Source organism: Pavona decussata, unplaced genomic scaffold (assembly GCF_977016875.1).
Source record: "Pavona decussata unplaced genomic scaffold, jaPavDecu1.1 SCAFFOLD_300, whole genome shotgun sequence".
Classification (NCBI taxonomy): Eukaryota; Metazoa; Cnidaria; class Anthozoa; order Scleractinia; family Agariciidae; genus Pavona; species Pavona decussata.
In genome coordinates this window covers 5,186,166-5,212,500 of record NW_028145697.1, presented here as the reverse complement: position 1 = coordinate 5,212,500, position 26,335 = coordinate 5,186,166, and the positions used below count along the sequence as shown (strand labels likewise).

The 26,335-nt window shown below is 38.8% G+C and overlaps 2 protein-coding genes, 1 long non-coding RNA gene and 1 pseudogene across 4 annotated transcripts in view; 2 read left to right on the top strand and 2 right to left on the bottom strand.

Moving 5' to 3' along the window:
* LOC146454772 (uncharacterized) overlaps positions 1-26,335 on the bottom strand; it is a 132,426-nt gene that overhangs the window by 27,823 nt on the left and 78,268 nt on the right. The window lies entirely within an intron of this gene.
* On the bottom strand, positions 3,004-4,624 carry LOC146454775 (uncharacterized; annotated as a pseudogene).
* LOC146454774 (uncharacterized) lies at positions 7,989-10,931 on the top strand. The gene is made up of 3 exons (XM_085095353.1): positions 7,989-8,465; positions 9,411-9,479; positions 10,342-10,931. The coding sequence occupies exons 2-3, from the start codon at positions 9,428-9,430 to the stop codon at positions 10,929-10,931; spliced, it is 642 nt and encodes a 213-aa protein (XP_084951479.1). The 5' UTR covers positions 7,989-8,465; positions 9,411-9,427.
* Positions 24,302-25,424, top strand: LOC146454773 (uncharacterized). The gene is made up of 3 exons (XM_085095040.1): positions 24,302-24,400; positions 24,636-24,836; positions 25,189-25,424. The coding sequence occupies exons 1-3, from the start codon at positions 24,340-24,342 to the stop codon at positions 25,326-25,328; spliced, it is 402 nt and encodes a 133-aa protein (XP_084951166.1). The 5' UTR covers positions 24,302-24,339; the 3' UTR covers positions 25,329-25,424.

Sequence of the window (26,335 nt, the reverse complement as noted above, 5' to 3'; positions counted from 1 at the left end):
GGTTCGATTCCCGGACTCGGTGTCATATGTGGGTTGAGTTTGTTGTTGGTTCTCGTCCCCGCTCCGAGGGTTTTTGTCTGGATACTCCGGTTTTCCTCCCTCCACAAAAACCAACATTTCCAAATTCCAATTCGACTTGGAAACAGTGCAGAGAAGAGCCACCCCGTGGATTCCACTGAAATTCCTATTTATTTATTTTATTTAACCTTTGCTACCACTGTTCAACAACCCAACCGCCAAACTGCCACCACGTATTGAGAGGTTAGCCCTGAAAATGCAGAACCTTGACTTCGAGATGATCCACATCCCCGGGAAAAGCAACATGACTGATTACATGTCCAGACACCCACTGCCAGAAACAGGGACAGACCGTCTTGAGAAATACGTTATTGCAGCTGTCCAATCAGAGCATGCAGTAGTACTAGACAAAGTCAAAGAAGAAACCGCAAAGGACAAAGTACTTGCAAAGCTCGCCACAGCTATACAAACAGGCAAATGGACCAAGGCCAACCCAGACCTCAAGCCATACTTCGACCTGAGGGCAGAGCTGTACATGGCAGAAGGATTGATCCTGAGAGTCGACAGAATCATTCCTCCCGAATCGCTGAGAGATAACATTATCCGGACAGCCCATAAGCAAGGACACTTAGGCATCAGCAAAACTAAGGAAATGCTACGCCGGAAGTACTGGTTCCCAACCATGAACTCTTGCATCGAAACCACCGTGAGCACTTGCTTTAACTGCCAAATAGCCACAAACACAAACCACACTGAGCCAGCCAAGATGACCAGTCTACCAGACAAACCATTTGACACCATCGAAATTGATTTCTGTGGTCCATTCCCAAATAGAGAGTAGCACTTGTCATCACTGACCAATACTCAAGATATCCGGAAGTGGAATTTACAAGTTCCACATCAATCAAGCCGGTGCGAAAGAAGATGAAGAAAATCTTCGCAACCCACGGAATCCCAAAGACAGTCCAATCTGACAATGGACTGCCATTCAACTCGGGAGACTTTAAGGAGTTTGCCGTAGAAATGGGGTTTCAGCACAAAAAAGTCACACCACGACACCCAAAAGCACAGGGACAAGTGGAAGGCTTCAAGGCTAGTAAACAAAACAGCAGCCATAGCCTGCGCAGAAGGAATTGATCTCCACGAAGCAACATACGACATGCTTCAAGCATACAGAGAGACACCCCACCCTGCAACAGGAGCTACTCCATACGAATTACTCATGAACCGAACAATTCCTACCGAACTTGACCACTATCCAACAGAGACAGCACACATAGATGAAGAAGTCAGGCAAAGAGACACCTAATTCAAACAGCAATTGAAGAGTTACCATGACACTAGACACAGAGCTTAGGAACACAAATTCAAAGTCGGAGATGCTGTACTCCTGAAACGCGAGAAGAAACTCAAGGGAGAGACTCCATTTCGACCATATGTCTACATAGCCACAAAGGTTATCGGTTCTACAATCCATGCCAAGAGAGTAAATGACCAGAAAACAGTATGCCGAGACGCATCAAAATTCAAGCCACTCAGAACTGCTTGTTTCACAACACAAGACAAACAAAGGGAAGCACGCCCAGCGAGACTAGTTGTACCACCAACAGCTACAAGCCAGGAAATACAACCAGTAGCAACCAAAGACACCGCTGTCCTACCGGCACCAGCTATGGTCGCACCCAGCATTCAGACCATACCACTGCGCAGATCTCAGCAACAGACCAAATCCACATTTGATGGACATTTAAAGGACTATGCCAAATGATTACAAACATTGATTCAACTATGAACATTGAAGGAACTATGGACAGAAATTATGAACATTTTATGTTTTTATTATTGCTATCGACATGATTACTATTTGATTATCAACCAATGATCACACAGTTGCTATGTACTGAATGTGTATTATTGATTATGAGCATGTATGTGTCAAGCATAACCCAGAACTTGATTAAGATATGAACTCTGAGGAACTGATCTGAAGAAGGAGGAGTGTAGTGATTACACCACTTGATAGACACGTGATACAATAATGTACTTGTAACATGATTACCTAAGATTAAGATTTACAGTAAATCACATCTGAGAGTGAACGCATGTCTTCCCTCGCGTCTATCCGAATATTACAGTTTCCTTCGCCAACATCAAAGAAATCAAATCCTTTTACCAGTGGTTGGATAAACTACAGGGCTTCAACACTACTTCGCCATATTGAAAGTCAAGACCACTGAAATGCTAATTCAAGAGGTTAAGATGGAGAACTCGTTTCAACAAGCCGGTTCAGATTTGTTACTCTCACTTGAATAAACTTTGTTGTTTTTCTCTAGATAAAGTTCACTATTGAACATTGAATTTGTTGATAACCAAATACCTGGTACATAAGAAGTGCTAGAACTAAGTTGGTTTTCATTTCATCGTCGTATTCAATAGGACAAATTAAATATAGTGTTCCCCATAAACGAAATGCCCCCCCCCCCCCCTCCTTCAAGTCTGTTGACTGGGACACATTACCTCACCTTCAAATGGAAATCCTATATCAGACACTGTACAATAAGAAAGTCATATCATGGGATAAGCAAAGGCCGTCAAAGAAAATTCCTCTATTATCACTATTTGATATAAGGCACACAACAGAGTTCACCAAAAATGAACTCGCTGTACATGTATCTAATTATGTTCAACTATGTTAGGAAAACGGGATACTACCCATACCTTGCCAGTGTGCATTAGTATGCATTTTCTTTTGATAGCACTCAAAGGAACTATGCATAAATTGTCAAGAAAGGGTTCCACAACTACTTGATGTTTGACAATTTCCTTTTGAACATACTTTTCGATGACCCTTGTGATAGCCATTCTCTCTGTATCTGTCATAACAACATCATCAGGGATTAAAGGTATGTCATTAAATATAAAGGGAGAATTGCTTTTCTCCACTGGCTTAAATTTGTAGCAGGCACAAAGGTTAATTGAGTTAATTCACAAAAAGCATTGGATTTTACCAAAAGAAATATGCCCATCTTTGTCAATATACTCAATGACAGAACAGTCCGTCTTTCGTGCGCGTTCATACATAATAGAGCTAAATCTCTGCCCACATTTGGAAAATATAGATTCGGATGTCAATGGTAAGGAATAGTGCAATGACCAGTTTTTCAGTTCAGAAGCTTTCCGGTGTGTTAATTCAGTCAGTGCACGTGGATATCTACCAACAATATCTGGTGGCTTGATGGCAAGCAGCCTCTCGGTAAGAGTTTTCGTCGAACTAGCAGCTCCAATGAACTATGATTTGCCTTTGTCTTGTAACTAGAGGGTCATGACATACTTGACGCACCCCAGTGAAACACAATGCATCCAGTCAATAGCACAAGAAAATACTAAGTCAAAGGGATATTTCAGCTTAGAGAAAACTGAGTGACCTTGAACACCCATGACTCCCTTTTTTTGTGAAGCAGTAGCGGCGTAAGACAATTGCTCATCATGGTTTCGTGGCTCGTTTTGTCGGAATGGCCAGCAACGGTGTAGGTTGTTAAGTTCATATCCTTTTCCCTCACCTTTGCAAAGATGGCAGGCACATTTTGCGTTGAAGCGCTTCATATTCATGAGTTCAGCATGTGCTGGCAGATCTGCTGTTACAACAAAAAGGAGACATCGAACATTGATATGACCTTCAGCACTATCCTTAATGTCTATTCCCTTTTCATGAAGAATGTTGAGCTTGTCCATTAACGGACTTAAAAATGTTAGCATATTTGGATCATGTTTATCCTTAGGAAGTTCATTAATCGTAATATAGACAGGCCACAAGTGACTGGCGCGAGATGACGAAAATTTGTTCACCCCATCTGTATTAACTGTGAATGAAATGCTACACGTTTCAGTTAGAAATCCACCTGGCAAAAGAAAGTTGGCATAATCCAGTCCATGAAAAATATCATGTATTTTCCGGTCCACAGAATTTTACATTTGTTCTTTTCCCTTTCTAATGTGTTTGCAAAATTCAGGGTCCTTAAAAAATTCCTCAATTCTTTTTTCAAGATGGAGATCCAAAAACGTGTTGACTCCTTTGCCAGAGCAATGCGGCGTTTTACAGTCACCATCACTTAACAGGTTTAAACAACTAACAAAGTATCGTATTGCTGTTGGTTCAACAGTCCCAAAGAAGTTTTTGAGAAAAAGTTTCATTTTGTACACTGATTTCATCATTGTTCCGCAATGGTGGCCAAGCAGAACTGCAATAACACAAAGAAGGTCTTGACAGGCAACTTTGCGCAAATTATGTTTCAGGACAAATGAAACAATCAGCACGCAAGGTAATGTCTTTGAAATTGAACTTCCTTCGTAGAGAGGTTCATCACTTTGATTACTTGACAAATCATCAACAGACAGAGCATGTTCTTCAGGAGTTGAAGTGCAATCCATTTCCTTGTCCTCGCTAGAACTCCAAAATTCGTCGTGCTCACTGCCATTAATACTTGGTTCACTTTCAGTTGGACACGAATTTAGTGATTCTTCTGAAATGTACATATACTTCAAGGGCTCATCCAATTCGCTGGTCTGATGATCAGTGCATCCGCTATCATCTGGCCAAATTTCATAGCCATGGTCATTGTCCGCATCTGCGTCACAACCTGTATTTGATAGATCTGTTTCAGTCTCTGGGGTTTTCTCCAAATCCTCTTTCCTCTCGTAGTATCTCGTTAGATGCTACGATGGTCTCTCTTGTTCGCTGTATGGAACATATTTCCTCTTTTCCTTATTTGCCGTCTTTCTGTAATAGTGGTTAAGCTGCTTTGAAGGTTTTTTCAATCGGCTCTGCTTGAGCGAAGACTCCGCGAGGCTATCATCAGAAACCATTTCAATTGCTTGCTCACCACGAGTGAGAATATTTTAGCGGGTCTGAATTGAAACTTGATTTGGTACTTGACGTTTTTACATCTCGCCAGAACAGTGTCATTAGCAGGTGAACACACCAAGGAATGGAATGAAGAGTATGCAAAACCTCCGAAAATGGTTTTGTTGTTTCGTTGAATAAGTACAACAATAAATGAATTCAGGCTTAAATACTCTGTAACTTTCAGGCCACGACATAAAAAAGAGCACTATACTAATCAAACCATTGATTGCCTGCGCCTCCATGTGCGGAAACTCAAAACAAACTTTTGAACCTTTAAGGGTCAATATTATTTTATGTCACAATGCTTATGACGTTGAATTTCTGTTGTTCAGTGGAGGTTACTTACGGTTACGACAAATAATCTGGAAATAATAAAGGAACGAAGAAGGATTGCGGCCTGTTTGTTGATCGTCTGAAAGCCGAAAGAGCAGGCAAGCAGAAATAAACAACAAAGAGGGCAGAACGCGAAAAAAACCGACAAAATTTCTTGAGTACACAGCAGATCAAGATGAAGAAGGCAGCAATCCCGCCAAAATCACGGAAAGGGTGATGGCGAACCCTTCACCGGGAGAGGAGACTTCTGATTCAGAGCGAAAGCTTCACAAGATTAAAGGTAGGAAGAAATTAACAGTTCAAAAGCAGAAAGAAGATTGTCCTGCAGAAACCCAGAAATTTGCACCAAGAAACTGCAAGCGACCATCTATCCCAGTCTCTGACTCAGAGGAGTAATTTAGCGGTGAAACAAGGTCAGTATCAAGCTCAGACGAAGATGAGTACAAGCCACCGAAAAATAAGTGTAAAAAAATTATAAAAGTAAAATCAACCAAGCGGCAACCACCAGTAAAGAAGCAAAAGAATGTTTCAGAAGTGAATAAATTACGAAACAAGGCCCCCAAAAAAAACTAATTAAAGAAAATGCAGACCCGCAGTCTGCCGCGATCGAAAAAGAGCTAAGTGAGCGCCTGAAAATGAAGGTGCGCCGATTTTCTGGAAACGAAAGCACCGAGTTTGAAATAACTGTTGATCATGGAATGACCCTTGGGTCAAAAAAATTTCTTCTGCTACTGGGATCCAGGTTACAGATTTGTGGATGATTATTAGAGGCCAACCCTGTGAACTTCAAGCAGAAACCGTGAAACTAGACGAGATATAGTCACCAAAGGACATTGTTCGCATTGTCAGGAATCTGCCAGTTCTTAGAAGACAGCCTGACCTTGATGATGAGCCTGGACCAATTTCTCCTGTTGGGATATCACGCAAGACACCGGCGGAGATTGATACACCATCCAGTGATAAGTGTGGTACGTATAATTTCAATAAATACTTCATTGTTCAGCGAAACAAAAGGTTTCTTTTGTTTCTCGTTCAACAAAAGATCTCCAAAAGATGCCGCTAGGAAAACTGAGTTTTTTTGCATACGTTTTTTCTCGAAAACGAAGAGCAAACCAACGAAAAAAAATACCGGGCAATGTTTGTTGACTAAAACGAAGCCCACATGCAAAAATTGAGACAAATCTGAGGAAAAAAAAACAGTCCAACATTCCACATAAGGCGGTTATGCCCCCAGCCCTTCAATTACTTTAATACAGTATTATGCCAGTCCTAGACTTGCCCTTTTTTGTACTTTATTATCACAAAAACAGTTGACCGACCAATAAAACTTCAGCCACCTGATTTTCTAAAATATTTTCGAAACAGTGTCCAGTACCTTGAGCAGAGTTCAGCTCTAAAATGTTCAGAAACCACAGTTTGCAAATAAGTTGTTTTCATTGCTTGACATGGCCCGTGTTTTCAAGGCTAAGGTTACCGGTAGTACCGAATCAAGGTATTCGAGTAACCTGCCTGCATTAATATTTCAGTTGTTTACATGAAAAGGCAGACAGTAAACAAACAATTTAGGTCCACAAAACTGTGGCTATATATATATATATATATATATATATGTATATACTACTGCTACTTTAGACAAGTGAAAGTTTGATTTCAGCAGTTAAAACAAAACCAATGAGAAACTCGCCCGTGAAAACACGGCCTATTTATCATAATGTCTACGTGATCTTCTTTTGATCTTTGCTGTTTCCGACGTCATCAAGGTAATTCCTAAGAAGCTTTAAAATTTGCTAGAACTGTCAGAAACAATGTCCTCACGCAGACCAATCTGCAGTGTACACCGGCTTAATGAGAAACAAAGTACTACTTCAAATAGCTACAAGATCTTTGAATAAATGAGCCCTATTATCGGAGATAACAAGTCCTGAATGTTAGAATGAAGTAATAGTATGTGAAGCCTTGGGCAAGTTCGTGTTCCCAGATTATACTGTAAATGCCTTTCTGGAGTTTCTGAACATCTAAAACATGAACACTGACCAAAAGGTAGCGTTTTGGATCCAACAGAGTTGGAGTTTCTCCCACCATCCACCTCGTATGACTCTGCCATGTATTGTTCTTGAATGGAGTGTACACAAGAGTCACTATGCAATATAGTCTGATGAAATTTCATCAACAAACGCCCTGACAGGTGTGAGGCTTATTATTCTCTGCGAACACGTTATAGCTTTTGTATAAATGTTGGCTGATGATATGACAGCTAAGCCATCGAATAAAAGTAAGGCTTGAACAATGTTGATTTGACTGATCAAATTGCCTGATTTTATCAATCTGCAAGTTGCATTCCTACGCGATATGTTTTCTTGTTGACAGAATTTTAATAAATCGCGTTCTATGCAGCTCTTCAGCGTGAATGATCGGTATGTTAGGACAAAAAGCCTTTTACATGCCACAGCCTTTAAGGCGGAGGGGGGGAGGGGGGTGGGTGGGAAGGGTACACAGCCTTCAATTGTGGCAACATTCTCATGTTCGAATCCAAATCTCACGTTTCGATTTAATTACCATTAGCTCCAAATAAACAAGATGGAGCTGTCTTTCTGTGTACTCAGCCGTGCTATTTGACCAGTAAACCTTCACATTACGCAAATTCAGTAACATCAGAAAAAAAGACTTGAACTGCTCATATCTTTCCGGCAGAGTGAGCCTAGGGATCATAACTTTCCAAAATGGCGGACGGAGATAATAGAGCAAAAGAAATGCCAGTTTTTTCGATAAATGTGGAATCGCTGAGGCAAATTAAGGACGGGTTTGAGTGGAAATGTTGCAAAATTTAAAAAGTTATCTCGCGGTACCCTGGTGGAGCAACGTTTTACATTAGAAGTGTATTTGTATCGCAAAAAAGGGGCTTTTCACTAACAGAATGAATTCGAATGTTACATTCAATTAATACCATGCAAAAAGTCCAATTAGATTAATTACCGCGCTCAATTTTGAGACCTGAGCTTTTTTCATTACACTTTTTTTTCATAATTAGACGTTTTGTGAAGTTTTATTCACGCTGTCATTTTCTCAGCTAACACGACTACATCCCAGGTATGTCTAGCAACTCAAGGAGCTTTTTGAGCCCTAAATATGTTAATCAATAATTTAGTAATTTTATTGCTTTGATTTGTTATAGGCTCGAGCTATGAAGATGTGGATGGCTACCTTTCAACAGGTATTTCAATTTTTTAAGTATTGTTTAAATAGAAAATGGTTATAATCAGTTGCCAGTGTCATTGAGCCTAAAGTAGAGCTGAGTGGTCACAGTATGATCAAGCCAATCACAACAAAAGAGAACAGTGCTGCAAGCTAGAACAAACGCACATCGACTTCGATAAAGTAGCACGCAGAAATGAAAAAAATGCAAAATTGCCGGCAATACTCGGTTTTGTGTTCACATTCACTAATATCTCAACCTATTGCTGGAAAGTCTTGAAGGATCAATAAGGGCTGCACATACGCCGAAAATACTTAAAATACTAATGAGCTGCTGGCATGGTAATCATTAATAATTATTATTATTATTATTATTATTGTTTATTGAAATGCCTACTGCATGTAATGCTAGCAGATGCATCAGGTTCTATACCACCTAGAAAATTAAGACTATTGCTAATCCTGCCCAATTCCTCATCCAGTATTTTTTTAAAACTTTAAATAAAATACAAATTCTGCAAGATTTTAGGTCAGTGATATTTTGTCTTGACTTTGTTACCTTGGAAGAGTAAGAAAGTGACTACCCTCACGGAGCAAAGGGTTGTGTGCCTTTCAAAAGTAATAGTATGTGCAACTAAGTTTAATTAACCCTTTAACCTTGGACAGCAGCACTCCAGATTCAATTTCTTTTTAACTTGCCTAAGGTCGCCAAGTATAAAATTGAGGTCACCAATATAATAATTAATACAAAAGGCTGTTGTTGTTGTTGTTGTTGTTGTTTTGTTTCCTCCTTGTTGATACACTATAACGTTACGTGAACATCAAACTGCTGACCATTTTGATCTGCAGACCAAACAGTCGCTCAGTCGACCCTTGGATCTGTTGTTTATATTAAGAAAATTGCATTTGATAAATACTTACATACTTGTAAGCACAGGTAAATTTATACTCTATTTCTTTTAAGTTCCAGAGAATGATGACATGGCAGAGAATGAAAGCTTTGAGGTGGAAACAACAAGCTCTGTTGTATCAGGTAATTCACGAGGATGTTTTGAAATTCCCAAAAGAAAGAGGATGATCTCTAACCGACTATACACCAACAGAGGGACACAGTCAAATAGTGTTATTTTACATGACTAGAAGTGGCAACAATGGTTGTGAGGTTATGTTACCTCTATAAAGCCTACTTAAATTAATCTGGGCATGTCTTGAACTTAGTTTTATCCGTTACTCTCAACACACAGAGAAATTTTTAATAAACCGTCCTGAAGGTATCAGCAATAGTTAAGACATAATGGTAATTACAACATTGATTTAAAACTGCTGACATAGTTTTAGTTGACACCAATGCTTTTAAGTGTAACCATGCATAAACTTTCAGGACAATTATTCAATAACACTCATTCTTGAACATAAATGCTGATTTTTCATGGAGATCTCTCTATCTCTCTCTCCCCCGCCCACCCCTTGATTCGTGTTATGTAGTATGGGGTAATTTAAATTAAACTCTAACGGCGAGACTCCAAAAAGTCCAAAATCGAGTGGCCTAAATTATACCCTGAAAGGGTTATGTACAAAGTTGTAAACAACAAAGCTCCAGGTTATCTCATCAATCTTATTGAAAAAAGCAACAGGTGGTAATTGTTACGCGAGAGTGAAAGCAGACCTCTCCCCAAATATAACACTGAATTTGCTAAAAGCAGCAGTTTTTCTTTTATGGGGGCAACATTATGGAACACCATCCCACACATATTAGAACTGCTCCCACTCTCTCTGCTTTTAAAAAAACAAATAAATAGCCTCACTGTCACTTAAGTTCAGTATACATGTATAGTCCATCAGTGTATAGTGTATTTTAACCATTGAATAACTTGACTTATTATTGCTAAATACAGGAACGTCCACCAAACCAAACTCAGGATCTGATGATATTTCACAGCAGCTTCAGCTGTCAGCACAACTGAGGGGGCTTACAGATCAGATCAGCAGAATTGAACGCCTGCTTGAGACCTTTACCAACGGCAAAGCCTGCATCAAGAAGGTGTACAAGGCTTGTGCCACATCTACTGCTGGCTCTCCAGCACAAGATGATTGTGCACTCAAACCTGTTCCAAATCGGATCTCTGCAGCTACCAAATCAAAGCCTTGCCCTGAAGCTCTAGAGCCAACCAAAACACAAGCACCTGGAAATTCTGACAGTGGATCATCAAGTCATCCAATGGCCGACCCAAATGACAGCATTATGATTGGTAATCCCCAGCATGGTATATATGTTAGTCAGTCTAGCATGGACAAAATTCCCAGTGAAAAGGCTAAGAACTATGCCCTCATGTTATTTGAACTCCTGTTTAGCAGGGAGGAAGCTGGGGCATCCAGTACTGAAGGCAGAGGAGAGCAACTTAAAAAGTTAGAACCAAAACGGATGTATGCACTGAGAGAACGCACTAGACAACAGTTTCCTACCAAAACAATCAAATTGGGATAAATCGACGCCTCCATTAATTGCAAGTGTTGAATGGTGAGAAATGGACGGTGTTTAACTTGGGCTTAAGACTTCAGCCACAGCGGAGTGTCAAATCCTTGCCTGGAGGAAGCTGGGGCATCCAGTACTGAAGGCAGAGGAGAGCAACTTAAGAAGTTAGACCCAAAAAGGATGTATGCACTGAGAGAACGCACTAGACAACAGTTTCCTACCAAAACAATCAAATTGGGATAAATCGACGCCTCCATTAATTGCAAGTGTTGAATGGTGAGAAATGGACGGTGTTTAACTTGGGCTTAAGACTTCAGCCACAGCGGAGTGTCAAATCCTTGCCTGGAATTAAATTGCCAGACACCAACAGCTAAGTGCTGGGTTGTTGCTTAAATCTACAATGTCAATTATTACTTGATGTAATCATATAACGGATCATATTATATATTGATAATGTTTCAGTTCCAGATGACCATGGTGGGGACTACCAATCGTGATGCTGTTGACTGGGTTGGCCATTGGATGACTTGATGGTCCACTGTCAGAATTTGTTTGGTTTTTTTTTTTAATGGAAAGGGCCTTTTCTGATTTATTGTACGCCTACCTGAGAACTATAACATTCTTGCATGTCAGCGCATGATTACAAGGATTATCCTAGACTTTGGTGTTCCAACCAATAAATCACATTTAAACTTTATTCAGATTGATAGTCCTTAATAGTTATCAAAGACATTTTTACACTTTTTTGAATGGCCAATTCTACTGAGAAAAATGTATTGGAAGTGGTTGATCATTATATAATTATTATAATTGTTAAATTATCATGTTCAATTACCAAGCATCACATTTATTTTTACATGTAGTAGTATTAATAGCAAGGACAATAATATTATAGTTTGCATCCTGCAGACTGTAGAGTATTAGTAAGCTAGCAAGAGTTCATTGACTATTAGACATAATTATGGGGCTGGCCATATGCCACCGCCAGGTGCTTACAAAATGTATGTAGTAAGCAGTTTGCAGTATGATCTGCTGACTTTGCATGTTGATAATGTGACATACATTGTAGGGGTTGTACCAGTACTAATCCGGTTGAGCTACTCAAAGAACGTTTAAACCAAAAAAACTGATCTTTTGTAATAATGCAAAACAAAAATTGCTCAATCTATTTCTTGAATGAACATGTATATTAGCTATGGCTGACTTATTAGATTATATGCCTTAAACACCCACATTTAAGTTTAAGGAGTGGCAAATGACTGCATTAAAGTCCCCCCGGTAATTCCAAAAAAATGGTCACAGAATGAGACAGATTGATAAAATTGAAAAAAGCTGTCTTTTTTTTCTCCATGATTTAGTTTAATTATCGACCTCTCCAGCTTCAAAATTTAAGTCTCTGTAGGATTAATCACAGGATTAATTACCTTCTTTAATGGAAGTTCTGCTCTCACCTCAAATAGCCTCAAAGGCTAACTTTGCGGCAATATTTTATATACACACATATGAAGCTCATTTTTACAGTAATAAAAGTTGTTGTTGTTATTACATTATTGTACAATTTGTTTAACTTCCTGTTTTTTGTGCTTTTGTTCTTGTGCACTCAAAAGCTAATGAGCACAATCAATTGTACTGACCTTTTCATCACATTCATTATCACAGTACTTAAAAGGCTAAATGTTGTATGTGATCACACATAATGTTAATACTGTGATCACAAAGGTGACTATATCACAAGCATGATCACACTTGTTGTGATCACAGTGCTAACATTATGTGTGATCAGAACATGTGATCTAACCTGACATCACACCCATGGTCACATCTGTGATCACATCACATGTGTGATCACAGTGTGACACATTATATTTTTACTGAGGATGGCAGTATAAGAACAAAGTTTTAAGTGCGCCTAAATGACCTTGACAACGATATTGAAGGGGAAATTTTGTAAATTCACACTGTGAACAGAGGCTCTGTATTTCTAATGAGCTAGCTGAGAGAGGGTGGAGAACATAAATATAAAAAGTTTCAAATACATGCACTTACCATAATTAAGATGAGAAGCCCTTGCTCACATCGTAAGTCATGTTTTGGGCCTTTGAATTAAATGACCAGGTGCAGTAGACTATTGTCAGTACCCTTTAAACAATAATAGCACTGAGCAGTTGTTTGTCACCATCTTAAAAGTAACAGAATTATGCAGCTGGCAGTGTCATGCAATTGTTCTTGTGTGTGTGGAATGCCAGTCCAAACAAAGTAATAATTTAGTTTCCGTTGACTGTGGTTAATCGACTTAATTCAGTTCTAGTAGGTGTGATTGCATTCGCTAATATGCATTTCCATATTGTGTTTTTAATAAATCTGCTAGTAGCTTTATCTAAGGAACAACTTTTGTGTAAAAAATTGAGAAACTTTTTTTTATAAGAATTCACAGACTGGTGCACATTTGAATTGTAGAATTCACGATTGTTGTGCAACTTCATTTATCATTTACCACTTTATGATTTATCCCTGATTGACATGATTTATCTCTCTGCATTCTTTTAAGGTTATGTCCTTTTTTGACAACATGTTTCGTCCTTCAAGTTGCCAATGTGGTGAAACAATAGCGTTCCATCCAAAGATGTTCCTTGACCATTGCAAAGAGCTAAATAGTAACACTCATGGTGTTACAGAGGCAGCAATAAGATCATTCATTAAGCAACAAAAAATTGGCTGCACCTGGAACTGCATACGTTTTCAGGGCACTGGCATCCAGATGTCAGCGGTGTACATAGCTCGTGCATTGTTTGACAAAGATGTCAACAACAAATTTGACGGATGTGAGTATTATTTTAATGTACTGAATGGAGCTTTTTACAGTCTTTACATGCAATGATAAATCAACTATATGCTTCTGAATATAAATCTTAAAGTAATATTTATTTGAAGCAAACAAGGAACAAAAATTCATGAAACTCTGCATTATACCTTGGTTGGATATTAATAAATACACTAATTTTGTTAAGATTAGTCCCTGCAATTATATATGTATTTTTTTTTTTATATTTTAATAGGCTTTGGTGTAAGGAACCAACAAGGAAAGAAAGGTGCATTAGAACAATTTTCCATACATAGAATTTGAAGGAAGGTTTTTGTTTCGACTATGGTATGGAGTTTATTGTATCATGATATATTATCTTAAAAGTTTTAGATTAAATTAGGGTTATGATACAAAGGATATTCATTTAAGCCTGCATTTTACTTGAGCTACAACAGTATAAATTACGTCTTGAAAAGGCCAATTAGAAACTTGAGCTCATTTGCATTGATGACTGTTGTAAGGTTCGAAACAAGTACCAGTCTATATTTGAGCATACCACTGTCAAGCTTGATTTATACCACCCCTGTCAGCATCATTTCAAAAAGAGTTTGGGTTGATATTTAGACAAGACAGCGATCAAGGGGAAAGGCATCTCCATGAAACACCCTCTCCAGAAAAGATCAGTCAGAACTTAAACTGTTTCATAAACACGTGGAGTACTTTAACAATGTCGCTTTTACAGACGAAATGATGGCTGAGATTGAAAAACTGAAAAAAAATATTGTGAAGGGTTGTTTGTCAGAGTTGCCTCCAGGATTTGGTAAAGAAAACAACAAACGACTGCATATGTTGCTGAACAGACCTATGTTGACTGGGGCAACTAGAATTGGCGTCAAACTAGCTGTAATGATTTTGATGGTGTTTTTTGCACTATTATACCAGCTGCACGTCACCATTAACTCACAAATGCAATAAAAAAGTAGGATGTGCGGTGCCAATAGAAGAAAACATGGATGGCGCTGGCCAAAAGAAAAGTGAGTTGGATTACTCATTCCCATTTTCGTCGATAACAGACGTGTCTACTGAGCAAGAGAAAAAGGCCGCACCTGAAAATCTTATCTTAAATGGGGATAATCCAGAGAAGTAGTCGTTGTCGCAGAGAATGTTGAGGATGTTTACACTGAATTTGTTTCTAAAATAATTCGTGACGTTTCGTATGATTTATTCAAAGTAGTGTCAAACTTAGAAACAAAAAACTACAGTCGAAGATTGTACATTCTTGATCTCTTGTCCTCGGCTAAAATGCCAGATGTAATAAGTACTGAGAGGATATCTGACAAAAATGAGGAAGTGAGTATTTTAAGGCGATGCGTGGATTTTACTGAATTGCAATTTAGCCATATTTGGACTAGAAATAGAGAGAGTAATTGGAGATGGTGAGGCGCCTTTCAAAGTTTAACAAAGCAAATTACTAGGATCAGCAGAATAAATGAGAAATTTAAGGAACATTTAAAAAGCTTGGGTTCACTTAAGTTTGAAGATGAAGATACCTTCCAGTTGCGGCAACTGTTTGCAGACAAAATCCCAGAAGGGGACGAAGAACTGCTCACATTCTTATCGTTGGAAGACAACGATGGAGAGATCCAAGCGAAGGCAAATTTGTTTCGAACTTCAGGGGTTTACGACAAAATGCTTGGTGATTTAATTATAAAAACTTGTGCAGAAATACTTCAAGTAACTATTGTCTTGGTAACTTCAAATGAGTCTATTCCTAGGCTTCTTTATGTGCCCAACCAGTTTCCAGTGAAGAGTCTGTTTTTGTTGCATTCTGGTGCAGGTCACTATGATTCCACACGGAATGCAGAGGAAGGTAAGCCCAGTCATAATAGTGAGGCGAATTCATCATGTGCTGGATGGCCCGCTTCAAAATTGTACATGTATTTGAACAAAAGCACCTCCATAAGAAAGTGTTAATTTCGCGTAGTGAAATATCGAACAGAAAAAGTTGGTCGGAGTTTTGTTTATGTTGTGGGTTACTGCTCTGGAGAAAGTCCTTCGTAACCGAAGAGCTGCTTTTCGTTTGTCAAGGAAAAATTACCTATGGAATCAACGCTACCGCATCTTTTGGTTTCAGCAGACACAATGATTTTTGGCACTTGTTGGCATAACAGTTTGTGGACTGACAAGGGTTTGTAGAATTTTTCATTATCGCTCAGTCCGGGTGAGGGAATGTAGTTCTGCCTGGTGGCACTGTGTTGTTAACAGAACATGGACTGCAGATGACTGGCGCAAAAACTTCCGCATGTGTAAGGAAACCTTTAACCACATTTGCGATGAGCTTGCTCCTGAAATATCTCGGCAAAATACAATATTTCAGAGAGCTATACCTACGTGCCAAAGGGTTGCTGTTGCACTATGGAGGCACATCAAAGGCACCATTTAAGCAACAAGGCTGCATCCATACACAGCCACTACTGTAACATTTGACAACAAAGAAATTGCATTCACTGCTGTCTGCAAAGCAGCAAAAGATTTGCATTAATTTAAAGAATTTAAATTGTTCTTAAAATATTATTTATTATTTGTAGGTTACTAATGCTAGATAAAGCAATCTTATTTTTAAAGGGTGAAGTTTATAAACTGATTTAATTTCTATTAATTATTACTATTATTAGTCACAATAACACCATTTCACACAACAAGTAGAAGCCAGCAACAGTAATGGTCAAAGAGAAAAACAAAAAGAACCGGGAACTGGCAGAATTCTGCTGGCCGTACAGATATAGGTAGCCACCTGTACTGGCTATAAAATTTCTCTTTGAATTCAAAGAAAGATGTGCATGTAAAAATAAAATAGCTAATTTAGAATACAGATTTTGCAACGGTTTTTCGGATATCAAGGATGCAGGTGACCTATTAGAAACCCATTTCACAGTACATATCATTCATGACTGATTTGGCAGTTGCAAAAACCAAGCTGGTTCAACTTGTTTGGTTCACAAGGAAGATATGTGTTGATCTGTAAATGCCTTGGATGTTTGTTACTAATTTTTCACAACATTGCACAATCACTACACACAAATTTTAAAGCTGCAGTTAACATTGAAAGTAAGATGATTATAATGTCAAAATGAGAGAAAACAATCTTTGTATATTTCACACAAACGGCATAGAAGAAGAAGTCAGTGGTGAGAACTCCAGTAATTTACGTAAACAACTTTGAATCAAAGTTCACAGGCCATAATCCGGTCTGTGTTTAACAACCCTTCAACAAAGCTAAAATTTTTAATCAATTGCTACAATTTCCTGCTCTCAGTTTGGTGTCAACAAGTTCTTGTTTTAGTTTCTTTCATTAAATTAGAATTGAAAATAAGAATTTCAAAATATTAGTTAAGGAGTGGCTTTTCTTGCCGCATCCTGGTCAGTTCGGATCGTCACACGGTCCTCATCATTCTCAATATATTTCTTTGTACATGTACTAGTTGGGAGAATTTTCTTGAACATCAAGACATTCATCATTAGTGATCACTTCCTTTTTTTTTGACCAACAAATTTGATCAAGTAGTAACCATCAGGCAGTATTCATGTTACTCAAAGACAATGGCTATTCAAAGAAGTATAAAAATCATATTCAAAGTTCATTTTCCAACAACGATGACAAAAATTAAATTCTATCGTTGCCATAGCAGGCAATTTCAAATTCTCCTTGTGTTTCACATGCAAATACAGGGTTATTTGTAATGATAATCTAGCAGATTACTGAAGAGTTCCTACTGGGCATTTCACACCTAATTTTGGTACAATCAGTAATTACTCTAGTAGACTTGTATTTGCTTTTGAATGCTTCGAGCATTGTTCTATCAACCACTTCTCTCCTTCACCAAATATTCATGTGTTCTTTTGAAAGTACACAAAGTTGACCCATGTTATGAAGATCCTGCTCACTGTTGAAGTTGACACATTGCATAGAGCAGAACTCGACCAGTAGGTTATCCGCATTGACCCCTCTGGAAGGATGAGCACCCCCAACCACAAGTTCTTGAGGAAATACCTTCCAGTACAGACCACACCACCTCGTCTCACCATCGACAATGACCTGCGACACCTTGCCATGCTGCCACACAGCCCGCTCAAGCAAACCAACTCCAATCCACCACAAGCAGAGCTGCCACCGCAACCATCCCCTGCGAAGCCACTAACTGGTCTAACCCCAGCAGCGATGACACCAGATCACACCAGCCCAAAGCCATGTATACAACAGCTGCCACCTAGCAACCTAACACCTTCCCCAGTGTCTGATCTAGAGCGTGCCATTGCGGAATTGGCGCAGTCTGAGCAAAAATGTCCCCTTCAAATTCGTTGCCTGGGTCATTTTGGTGCACTTCAAATTTTGTAGATGCAAGGAATTTGTGATTTTTCCTTGTTCAAAATCTTTTGAAAGCAATATCCCATTTAAAATTTGGGGAGAATATGCAAGAACCAGAACCCAAATGCGGAGAATACTAGTCCAGTCTGACATAAACATAATGGCCGTTCATACTCCAGGTCCCTGGGAACTAGTATAAGTAATCGCTATAGGGAGTTTTATTCATTGAAACCCATGGGCTTGTGAGATGGTGACTGATCAAGCTGAACGAGGTCGTGTCAAAACAAAGAAAGATTTCAGCATTTTTTGGCCAAGGTCAACCAGAAAACAATGTTGAAAACGCAGAAACCGATGAAGCTGAGCCTGGAAAAGATCAGGCAAGTGAACCAGAAGCTTAAGTTGCAAAAGTGAACTTGATGCAGATTTATTAGGCAGTCTCCCAAATTTTGGTGTCCCTGAGTTGAAAGCTTAGCTTGGTCTCACATGGGCCATGGGCTTAGTTAAAAAAAAAAAAAACAACCTCAAATCGTACTGGTCCTCTAATGCAGTCACTAATACTCCATTAGTCGCAAACACAATGGCTAGAGATTGCTACCTTGCAATTCTAAGGCTTATGCATTTTGTAAACAATGACAATGCACCAGTTCCTGCAGATCCTAATAGGGATAAACTGTAGAAAATAAGACCATTTCTAAATATTCTGTTTCCAAGGTTTACTTCAGTATACTCACTATCACAGAATTTATCTTTGGATGAAACTTTGATACAATTCAAGGGAAGAGTCCAATTCAGGCAATTTTTGCCTTTGAAAAGAAGCCGGTTTGGTCATGCTTGAGGTTGCTGTGCTAAATGCAAACATCCTGTACCAGAAAGCAGGCCACCCAGATACCACTCTTGGTCAATTCAAAGATACACTCTTGCAACAACTAATCGGAGGAAATTGTTTTCTGACAGGAGTCAAATACTGCCAGACACATGCTTCAATCACATGCTCTTTCACCACCCTGTGGTCACTGAAACTCACAGGAAATGCAAAGTGTTCATCCAACTGGTTGACACCAGCAATGATTGGGCATCTGTCCAGCACCATGTTTTGAGAGGTACCACAACTTACACGAGTACCTTTTTGACGATCCATCAAGAGATTGCCCCAAAAGGCTAAAGGATGCCAATGGTAGACCAAGGGCTGGACCTGGTAGGCCACTTCAAGGAAGATCCAGATGAAAACTTTCTATACTATGTAAATAGTGAAAAAGTTTATCATTGAAGCAGCTTTTTGGAAGCATTTCAATGTACCACTTTTGTGTGAACAGTTTTTGTTGAACTGGTACAGTAATATTTATTGCGCATACGGTACAATTCATATGATCTGTCAGAATGAGATCCAACTAGCAAAATTTGTTTTTGAAAGGTTCTCATGTGGCAAACTTTTTCAATCAGTGTTAAAGTGACTAAAACATTCATATTCTCTGTTTAAGACCTGTTCCATTTGGCTAACAGTTTGACATTTGCAAAATTTTCTTATTTTTCTTGTTTTTTTTCGTTTTCAAGATTTGTCATATTTTTTCTTTAGCTTCTGTTATATACCTCGGTATTAAAGATAATAGTATGGAATCTCTTCTTTCAGAACATGTATAGGTTGTAGGGGGTTTCAAAGAGGTGGCTGTAAACCATCAGTTAATCAAGTGCTTAACTGTTTTGGTGACATTCCAACTTTTGTCAATGGAGAGGGCCTACCAGAGGAAACAGAAACAAAAACGTCAGCCCATCATTAATGGTTCACAGCAATTAGCCCAGTTAAAGGAGTAGAACCTGCAATCACATTTGATGTCATGACTTTGAAGAAGATGGGCCACTTTCCCTTATAGCTGATGAAGAGATCAGGAAATTTGAGGCGGAAGTGACGAATCATTGCTTTCCTAATTGCAGTGCTGTTATTGGGGCAACAGTTCATGGAAACATTGCTCTTCACCAATCAGTGGGAAGCATAAGCATTGGCTTGCCTTCAGCCAGCATATCATTACTTTATATCACACTTTGTAGACGGAGGTTGGCAGGAGACTGTTCAGTTATTCCAGTCAGCTCACCCGTTCAGTTCTAGGCAGGTATCAGAAATACAGCCTACTAATCAAGAACTTCATTACCAGTTGAGACAGTTTGGTTTCTTAGATGGTGCATGCATAGATGTCTCGCAGAGGGAATTGCCCACTAATAGTGCTGCTGCTAAAGATGTCAATCCAGACATTGATGTGATTTCATAGTGAAAAAGTAATGAGCAACAGATCCCAACTGGGCTGCAGCTTTTTAAAAGATCGTACTGATGCAGCCCTCATCCACTGCCTTTGCCCCCTTTTGCACTTGCTTGAGGCTCCCCCAGACCTTGCGGGCACCGTCCCCACACTCACCTGTTGGTGATGAGTTTAATGGATGGATCACTGCGAAAAGTTGTTAAATATGGTCTATATCCTTTGTGTACATTTCTTCTATCACAATTACCTGGGTAACTTGTAATACTTATTTGTTTTCTACTTACTTATTCATTTACTTTTCTAATGCCACTTTTCTTCTTTTTTTCTTTTTAGTCAACCTAATTTGTGTAGTAAAACATATCTGTTTAACTTCTTGCCTCAATTGGCATTTGCTATATGCAGGTAGTGTATACATGTATGTTGTGGTTCAATTTTATAATTTATTTCAGAATCATTTTCATTGTTTTCCAACCAGTTTTAATTTTTTATAACTAGCTTCCTTTGTTTCAATCTCTAGTTCATAAGAAATGGAAGTACTCTAATGGTAGTACAATCTCAGAAGACAACAAGAAAGTCACTCCCAAACAACACATTATCGTGTACAGATGTATTTTCCTTCGCCCACAACAGAATAACACATCGCAGGAGACAAGCATCATGAAGTGGTTCACCAAAAACTACACAGACAAATAAAAAAGTTGTGAACCTTTTTGTGAAAATAAGCAAATTTCACCAAAAACATAGAACAGTAAAAGGTAGAGTGAAACCAGTCAAACAACCTCTTGAAGCTGAAACATTTCTATCTTTACAAGCAATACATTTAATGGACATTTGAAACTGCCCCTGAAAGCCAAACCAGAGTCCCACAAATGGGCAGTAACTTTCATTGGCCACCACACCAAGTTTATACAAGTCCTTCCCCTTTACAATAAAACGGTTACCCGCAAAAGAAAATTCATATATATATAATATTTATCCCATGCCATAAAGAATACAGGCAACCAGAAAGCTAGAAACCTGTAACAACAGGAAGTATTCCACAAAAAATCACAGTGTTCCTTGTGGCCTAAAATTTTTTCCCGCCAAAAAGATCGATTGAAGAGCCTGCGACAGGTCAAAATTTTCATTCCGAAAAAAATTACTGTCAACAACTATAACATGGAACCAGAATACCCCAGTTTTGACCTCAATTTTGAATTCCTGGGACCAGACATCGAACAGGAAAGTAAATTCAATGAGTGGCATATGGGATAAATTAGTCATCCAGTCCCTTCTTGTGGTATACCGTGAATATCGTACTCGTGACTTGATTTTTCACAACTACTATGTACCTGATAAAATTAAATTTAGAAATACAGATGACTATAGTCAGTATGTATCTGACAATGGAAAAAAAATTTACAACCATGGAATGAAGCACTACTGTTTTCAAAATGGAACAAAGATTGCACACCAATCGCCAAGAACACCAATGACACAAGGCCTTCTCAAAAGTGCCAACAGAATGTGGAAAGAAAAAGGTACAATGCATACAATTAAAATTCAAGAAAGATGACAAAGTCTCAATAAGAACTGATTGAGTAGATAAAACAAATTCATTGTATCCCAAAATGCCATTTGCAAAAATAATACAAATTTTTATTCAGCAACAACTATGGCCAAGTTGTAACACCATTTGGCCACATCAAAGGCACCATTTAAGCAACAAGGCTGCCTCCGTACACAGCCACTACTGTAACATTTGACAACAAAGAAATTGCATTCACTGCTGTCTGCAAAGCAGCAAAAGATTTGCATTAATTTAAAGAATTTAAATTGTTCTTAAAATATTATTTATTATTTGTAGGTTACTAATGCTAGATAAAGCAATCTTATTTTTAAAGGGTGAAGTTTATAAACTGATTTAATTTCTATTAATTATTACTATTATTAGTCACAATAACACCATTTCACACAACAAGTAGAAGCCAGCAACAGTAATGGTCAAAGAGAAAAACAAAAAGAACCGGGAACTGGCAGAATTCTGCTGGCCGTACAGATATAGGTAGCCACCTGTACTGGCTATAAAATTTCTCTTTGAATTCAAAGAAAGATGTGCATGTAAAAATAAAATAGCTAATTTAGAATACAGATTTTGCAACGGTTTTTCGGATATCAAGGATGCAGGTGACCTATTAGAAACCCATTTCACAGTACATATCATTCATGACTGATTTGGCAGTTGCAAAAACCAAGCTGGTTCAACTTGTTTGGTTCACAAGGAAGATATGTGTTGATCTGTAAATGCCTTGGATGTTTGTTACTAATTTTTCACAACATTGCACAATCACTACACACAAATTTTAAAGCTGCAGTTAACATTGAAAGTAAGATGATTATAATGTCAAAATGAGAGAAAACAATCTTTGTATATTTCACACAAACGGCATAGAAGAAGAAGTCAGTGGTGAGAACTCCAGTAATTTACGTAAACAACTTTGAATCAAAGTTCACAGGCCATAATCCGGTCTGTGTTTAACAACCCTTCAACAAAGCTAAAATTTTTAATCAATTGCTACAATTTCCTGCTCTCAGTTTGGTGTCAACAAGTTCTTGTTTTAGTTTCTTTCATTAAATTAGAATTGAAAATAAGAATTTCAAAATATTAGTTAAGGAGTGGCTTTTCTTGCCGCATCCTGGTCAGTTCGGATCGTCACACGGTCCTCATCATTCTCAATATATTTCTTTGTACGTGTACTACAGTACTGTGCAAAAGTAATGAGAGCGAATTTCGACGAATTTCGAGGTATTTCGCCACTTTTCGACGAAAATCAGCGATTTTTTTAACGAAACGAAATATCGCCGAACTTTCGACGAATTTTCGAAAGCGCTATTGTCTTGACACTTTCGAAATTTCGAAATTGTATGCGAATGTTTCAGCGAAAATTTGGACGACAATTCGAGAAGATTCGCGAAATTTCGAAGGAAATGTTTCGAAATTTCGAAGAATGCTTCAATTTTTCGAAGCGTTTTTCGAAGTTTCGAAGAGTGCAGCGAATTTTCGAGGCTAAGCTGAGTACATTGCACAGTGAAAGGCTTTCGTTTCGTTTCGATCAACCGTTTGCGTAAACAATTCTATTTGAGACAGCGAGGCATCATGGTATCGTGACGTTATCATGGCAACGGTTTTTGTATAAGTGTCATCTTCAGTGATTTGTAATCACACTGTTTACAGTAATCATGCCAAAGGTTTCACCTTACGCTCGAAAGCGAATCCAATCTCTTCACGAAAATGGCTTGCAGCCGCTAGCTATATTCAAAAAATTAAGAGACGAAGGTTCTTCCGTCAGCTATCAGAGCGTTGCGAGAATAGTTATAAAGATCAAACTTACCGGTTCCGTCGACAACCTCCCGAAGTCCGGTCGGCCAAGAAAGCTGAATGCATCTGCCAAGGCATTTATCGAGGCACAGATGCGAAAAAATGACGAAGCCACCAGCCGCCAAATCCAAAAGAAGCTTTTCAAGCGTGGCGTGGAAGTTCATCCATCAACAGTTCGAAGAGCACGCAAAGAGAAAGGATGGACTCTTCAAAACACAAAGTACTGCCAGCTGATCCGCGACATAAACAAGACCAAGAGACTCGAGTTCGCGCAGCGAGTGATAGCCACTGAAGATACCTTCGACAACATCATCTTTAGCGATGAATGTTCCATCTCTCTTCAGCAGTTCCGCCGCACGTGCTACCGGAAGGTTGGTGAACCCCCTAAGCGAAAGCCGAAACCAAAGCACCCTCTCAAAGTTCACGTTTGGGCTGGTATCAGCAGGCACAGTGCTACCAAAATCTGCGTCTTCGAAGGGATAATGGAAGCCAAGGAGGCCAAGCTGGACAGATTGCTGAGTCTAGTGTCAACACAGCCCTTCCGAGCATCACAGTGTAGCACCACGACAACACCAGAGCTGCCCTATACGCCACCTGTGCATTTCAGACAGGAACCCGCTGCAGACCTACATCGCACACCTTGCATGACAGAACCTGACCGTGTGCTGGACGAGCTGATTCGTCAAACGGACTTTGATTCCACAGGTATGAAAGTTTTTATGGCTTACGTTCACTGAAATTTTCTTGACATCTGAAGCTAATCCTGGATCAACGTGAACTTTGTTTCGAGTTTAATAACTAATCAATAAAGATTCTTCCAAAAGAGCTTTGGCCCTCAGTTTTGACTTAGAGTTTTCTTTTCCTTTAGCTTGAAATAGGAATTCCATATCCTCGCAATTTGACTGTTCACCGTTGTTTTGTTTATTATTCTTGTTATCAGAGAGAATCCAAGTCGGAGGAGTTGGAGAGGTCAAGTTAGCGAAAGCAGACTTTAATTTCGTAAAGGCAGCGACAAAACCAACCGTGATGGCCCTGCGGCTCGTCGACAAGCTGTTTCCAAAGGAGGTCCTTATGAATTCGACAGTTCATGGCACCAAGGACTTTGCACCTCTTGATCACAGAATCATTGCTGCAATCAAAGGTATGCTTACAACATTAACTCTGTTTTCATCCTTGAACGAAACGAAACTAAGTGAAAACAAATGAACTGTAAAATAATGATATCAAGTGACATTGTTCGGCGCGCGTTGTGATGTATAATACAGAAGTGAAGAATAAACACCGGAAGTGTAGAGTTTTGAAATTAAAGATCTGTATTAAATTATGCGAAACGAGCTCTTATCAGACCACAGCGAACTTTTACCTGCTTCATTGCATTTCGTTTTGCAAAATACAGTTAGCCATCATTTGCGTATAAATGCCCTGAGTAGCTGGCGGGATTATTTGCGTATTACCAAACTTGAGTTCTCACCAAGAATTTTGTTTTGTTTCAGCGGAAGTGACAAGGAGCTTCGGCTACCAGTGCAGGGACAGAGAAGAACTGAACCGCATGTGGGAGTCATGTAAAATAAGCATCGGCAAACGCTGCCAAAACTTGAGAAAAAATAGTGACAAACAAACTAGGCAAGATTAATTCGTTAGCAACTGTGTGTATATTTTTGCATGTAATCTAAGTAGATTTTAGATTCGTTTTCTTTGTTTTTTGGAATGCAATGTAAACCGTATTAAACAATAAACCAGATGATGTATTAAGATTTGTTTCTTACATTTATTTAGTTTTCAGCGGGGGTAAACATTTGTCATAATATTTTGACGTTGGTAAATTGTAGAACTGATTCCATGTTTCTCTGAAATCATTCATTGGTAAAAATACGTGAATTAATTTTGGCACAACACGCAGTGTCATAGACATTAGCTTCACAGTTTCGCTACGCAGTTGCTCTCACCGGAGTTCTCACGGGCATATTGTGTAAACAAATGCATCTGTCGGCACGCAATTTCAATAATTATCTTTCATTTTATAAAAGACCTGCCATATCATGCAAATATCAAAATTTTTTTGTCTAAACATTTTGAACTACTGGTATGCAAATCAAAGCGCTTTTTGTCTATGAAGCGAATCATTGCAAGCTCGACCTTCAATCGGAGTTAGATTTCAACCGGAAATTTGCATGCGTAATCATGAAATTTACAATCCCGCTTGTTGTAATTACGATTCAGTCCTTGATTCAGTCTTATTGAAAAACAAACGGGCAGTTATTCTACTGAAGCAAAGTGCGGGTTAAATCTCTCTAGCTTATTTTGAAATGCTCTTCAGTCGTGGTGTTAATAAATAAACAAAGCGCGTTTAGTTCCCGCGAGTTATGTACTGCAATTATAATTCGCTGCTTCGAAAATTCGAAGAAACGAAAGTTCATTTCTTCGAAATTTCGAAAGCAAGGAAAGTTCGTTATTTCGAAATTTCGAAAGAATTCGCATAATTTCGCCGCTTTTTCTTTGAAATATCGCATTGAGCGACGCGAAATACCGCCCGAAATTTCGCCGACATATCGTCGAAAATTCGCAAGAACAATACACGAAATTCGTCGAAATTCGCTCTCATTACTTTTGCACAGTACTGTAGTTGGGAGAATTTTCTTG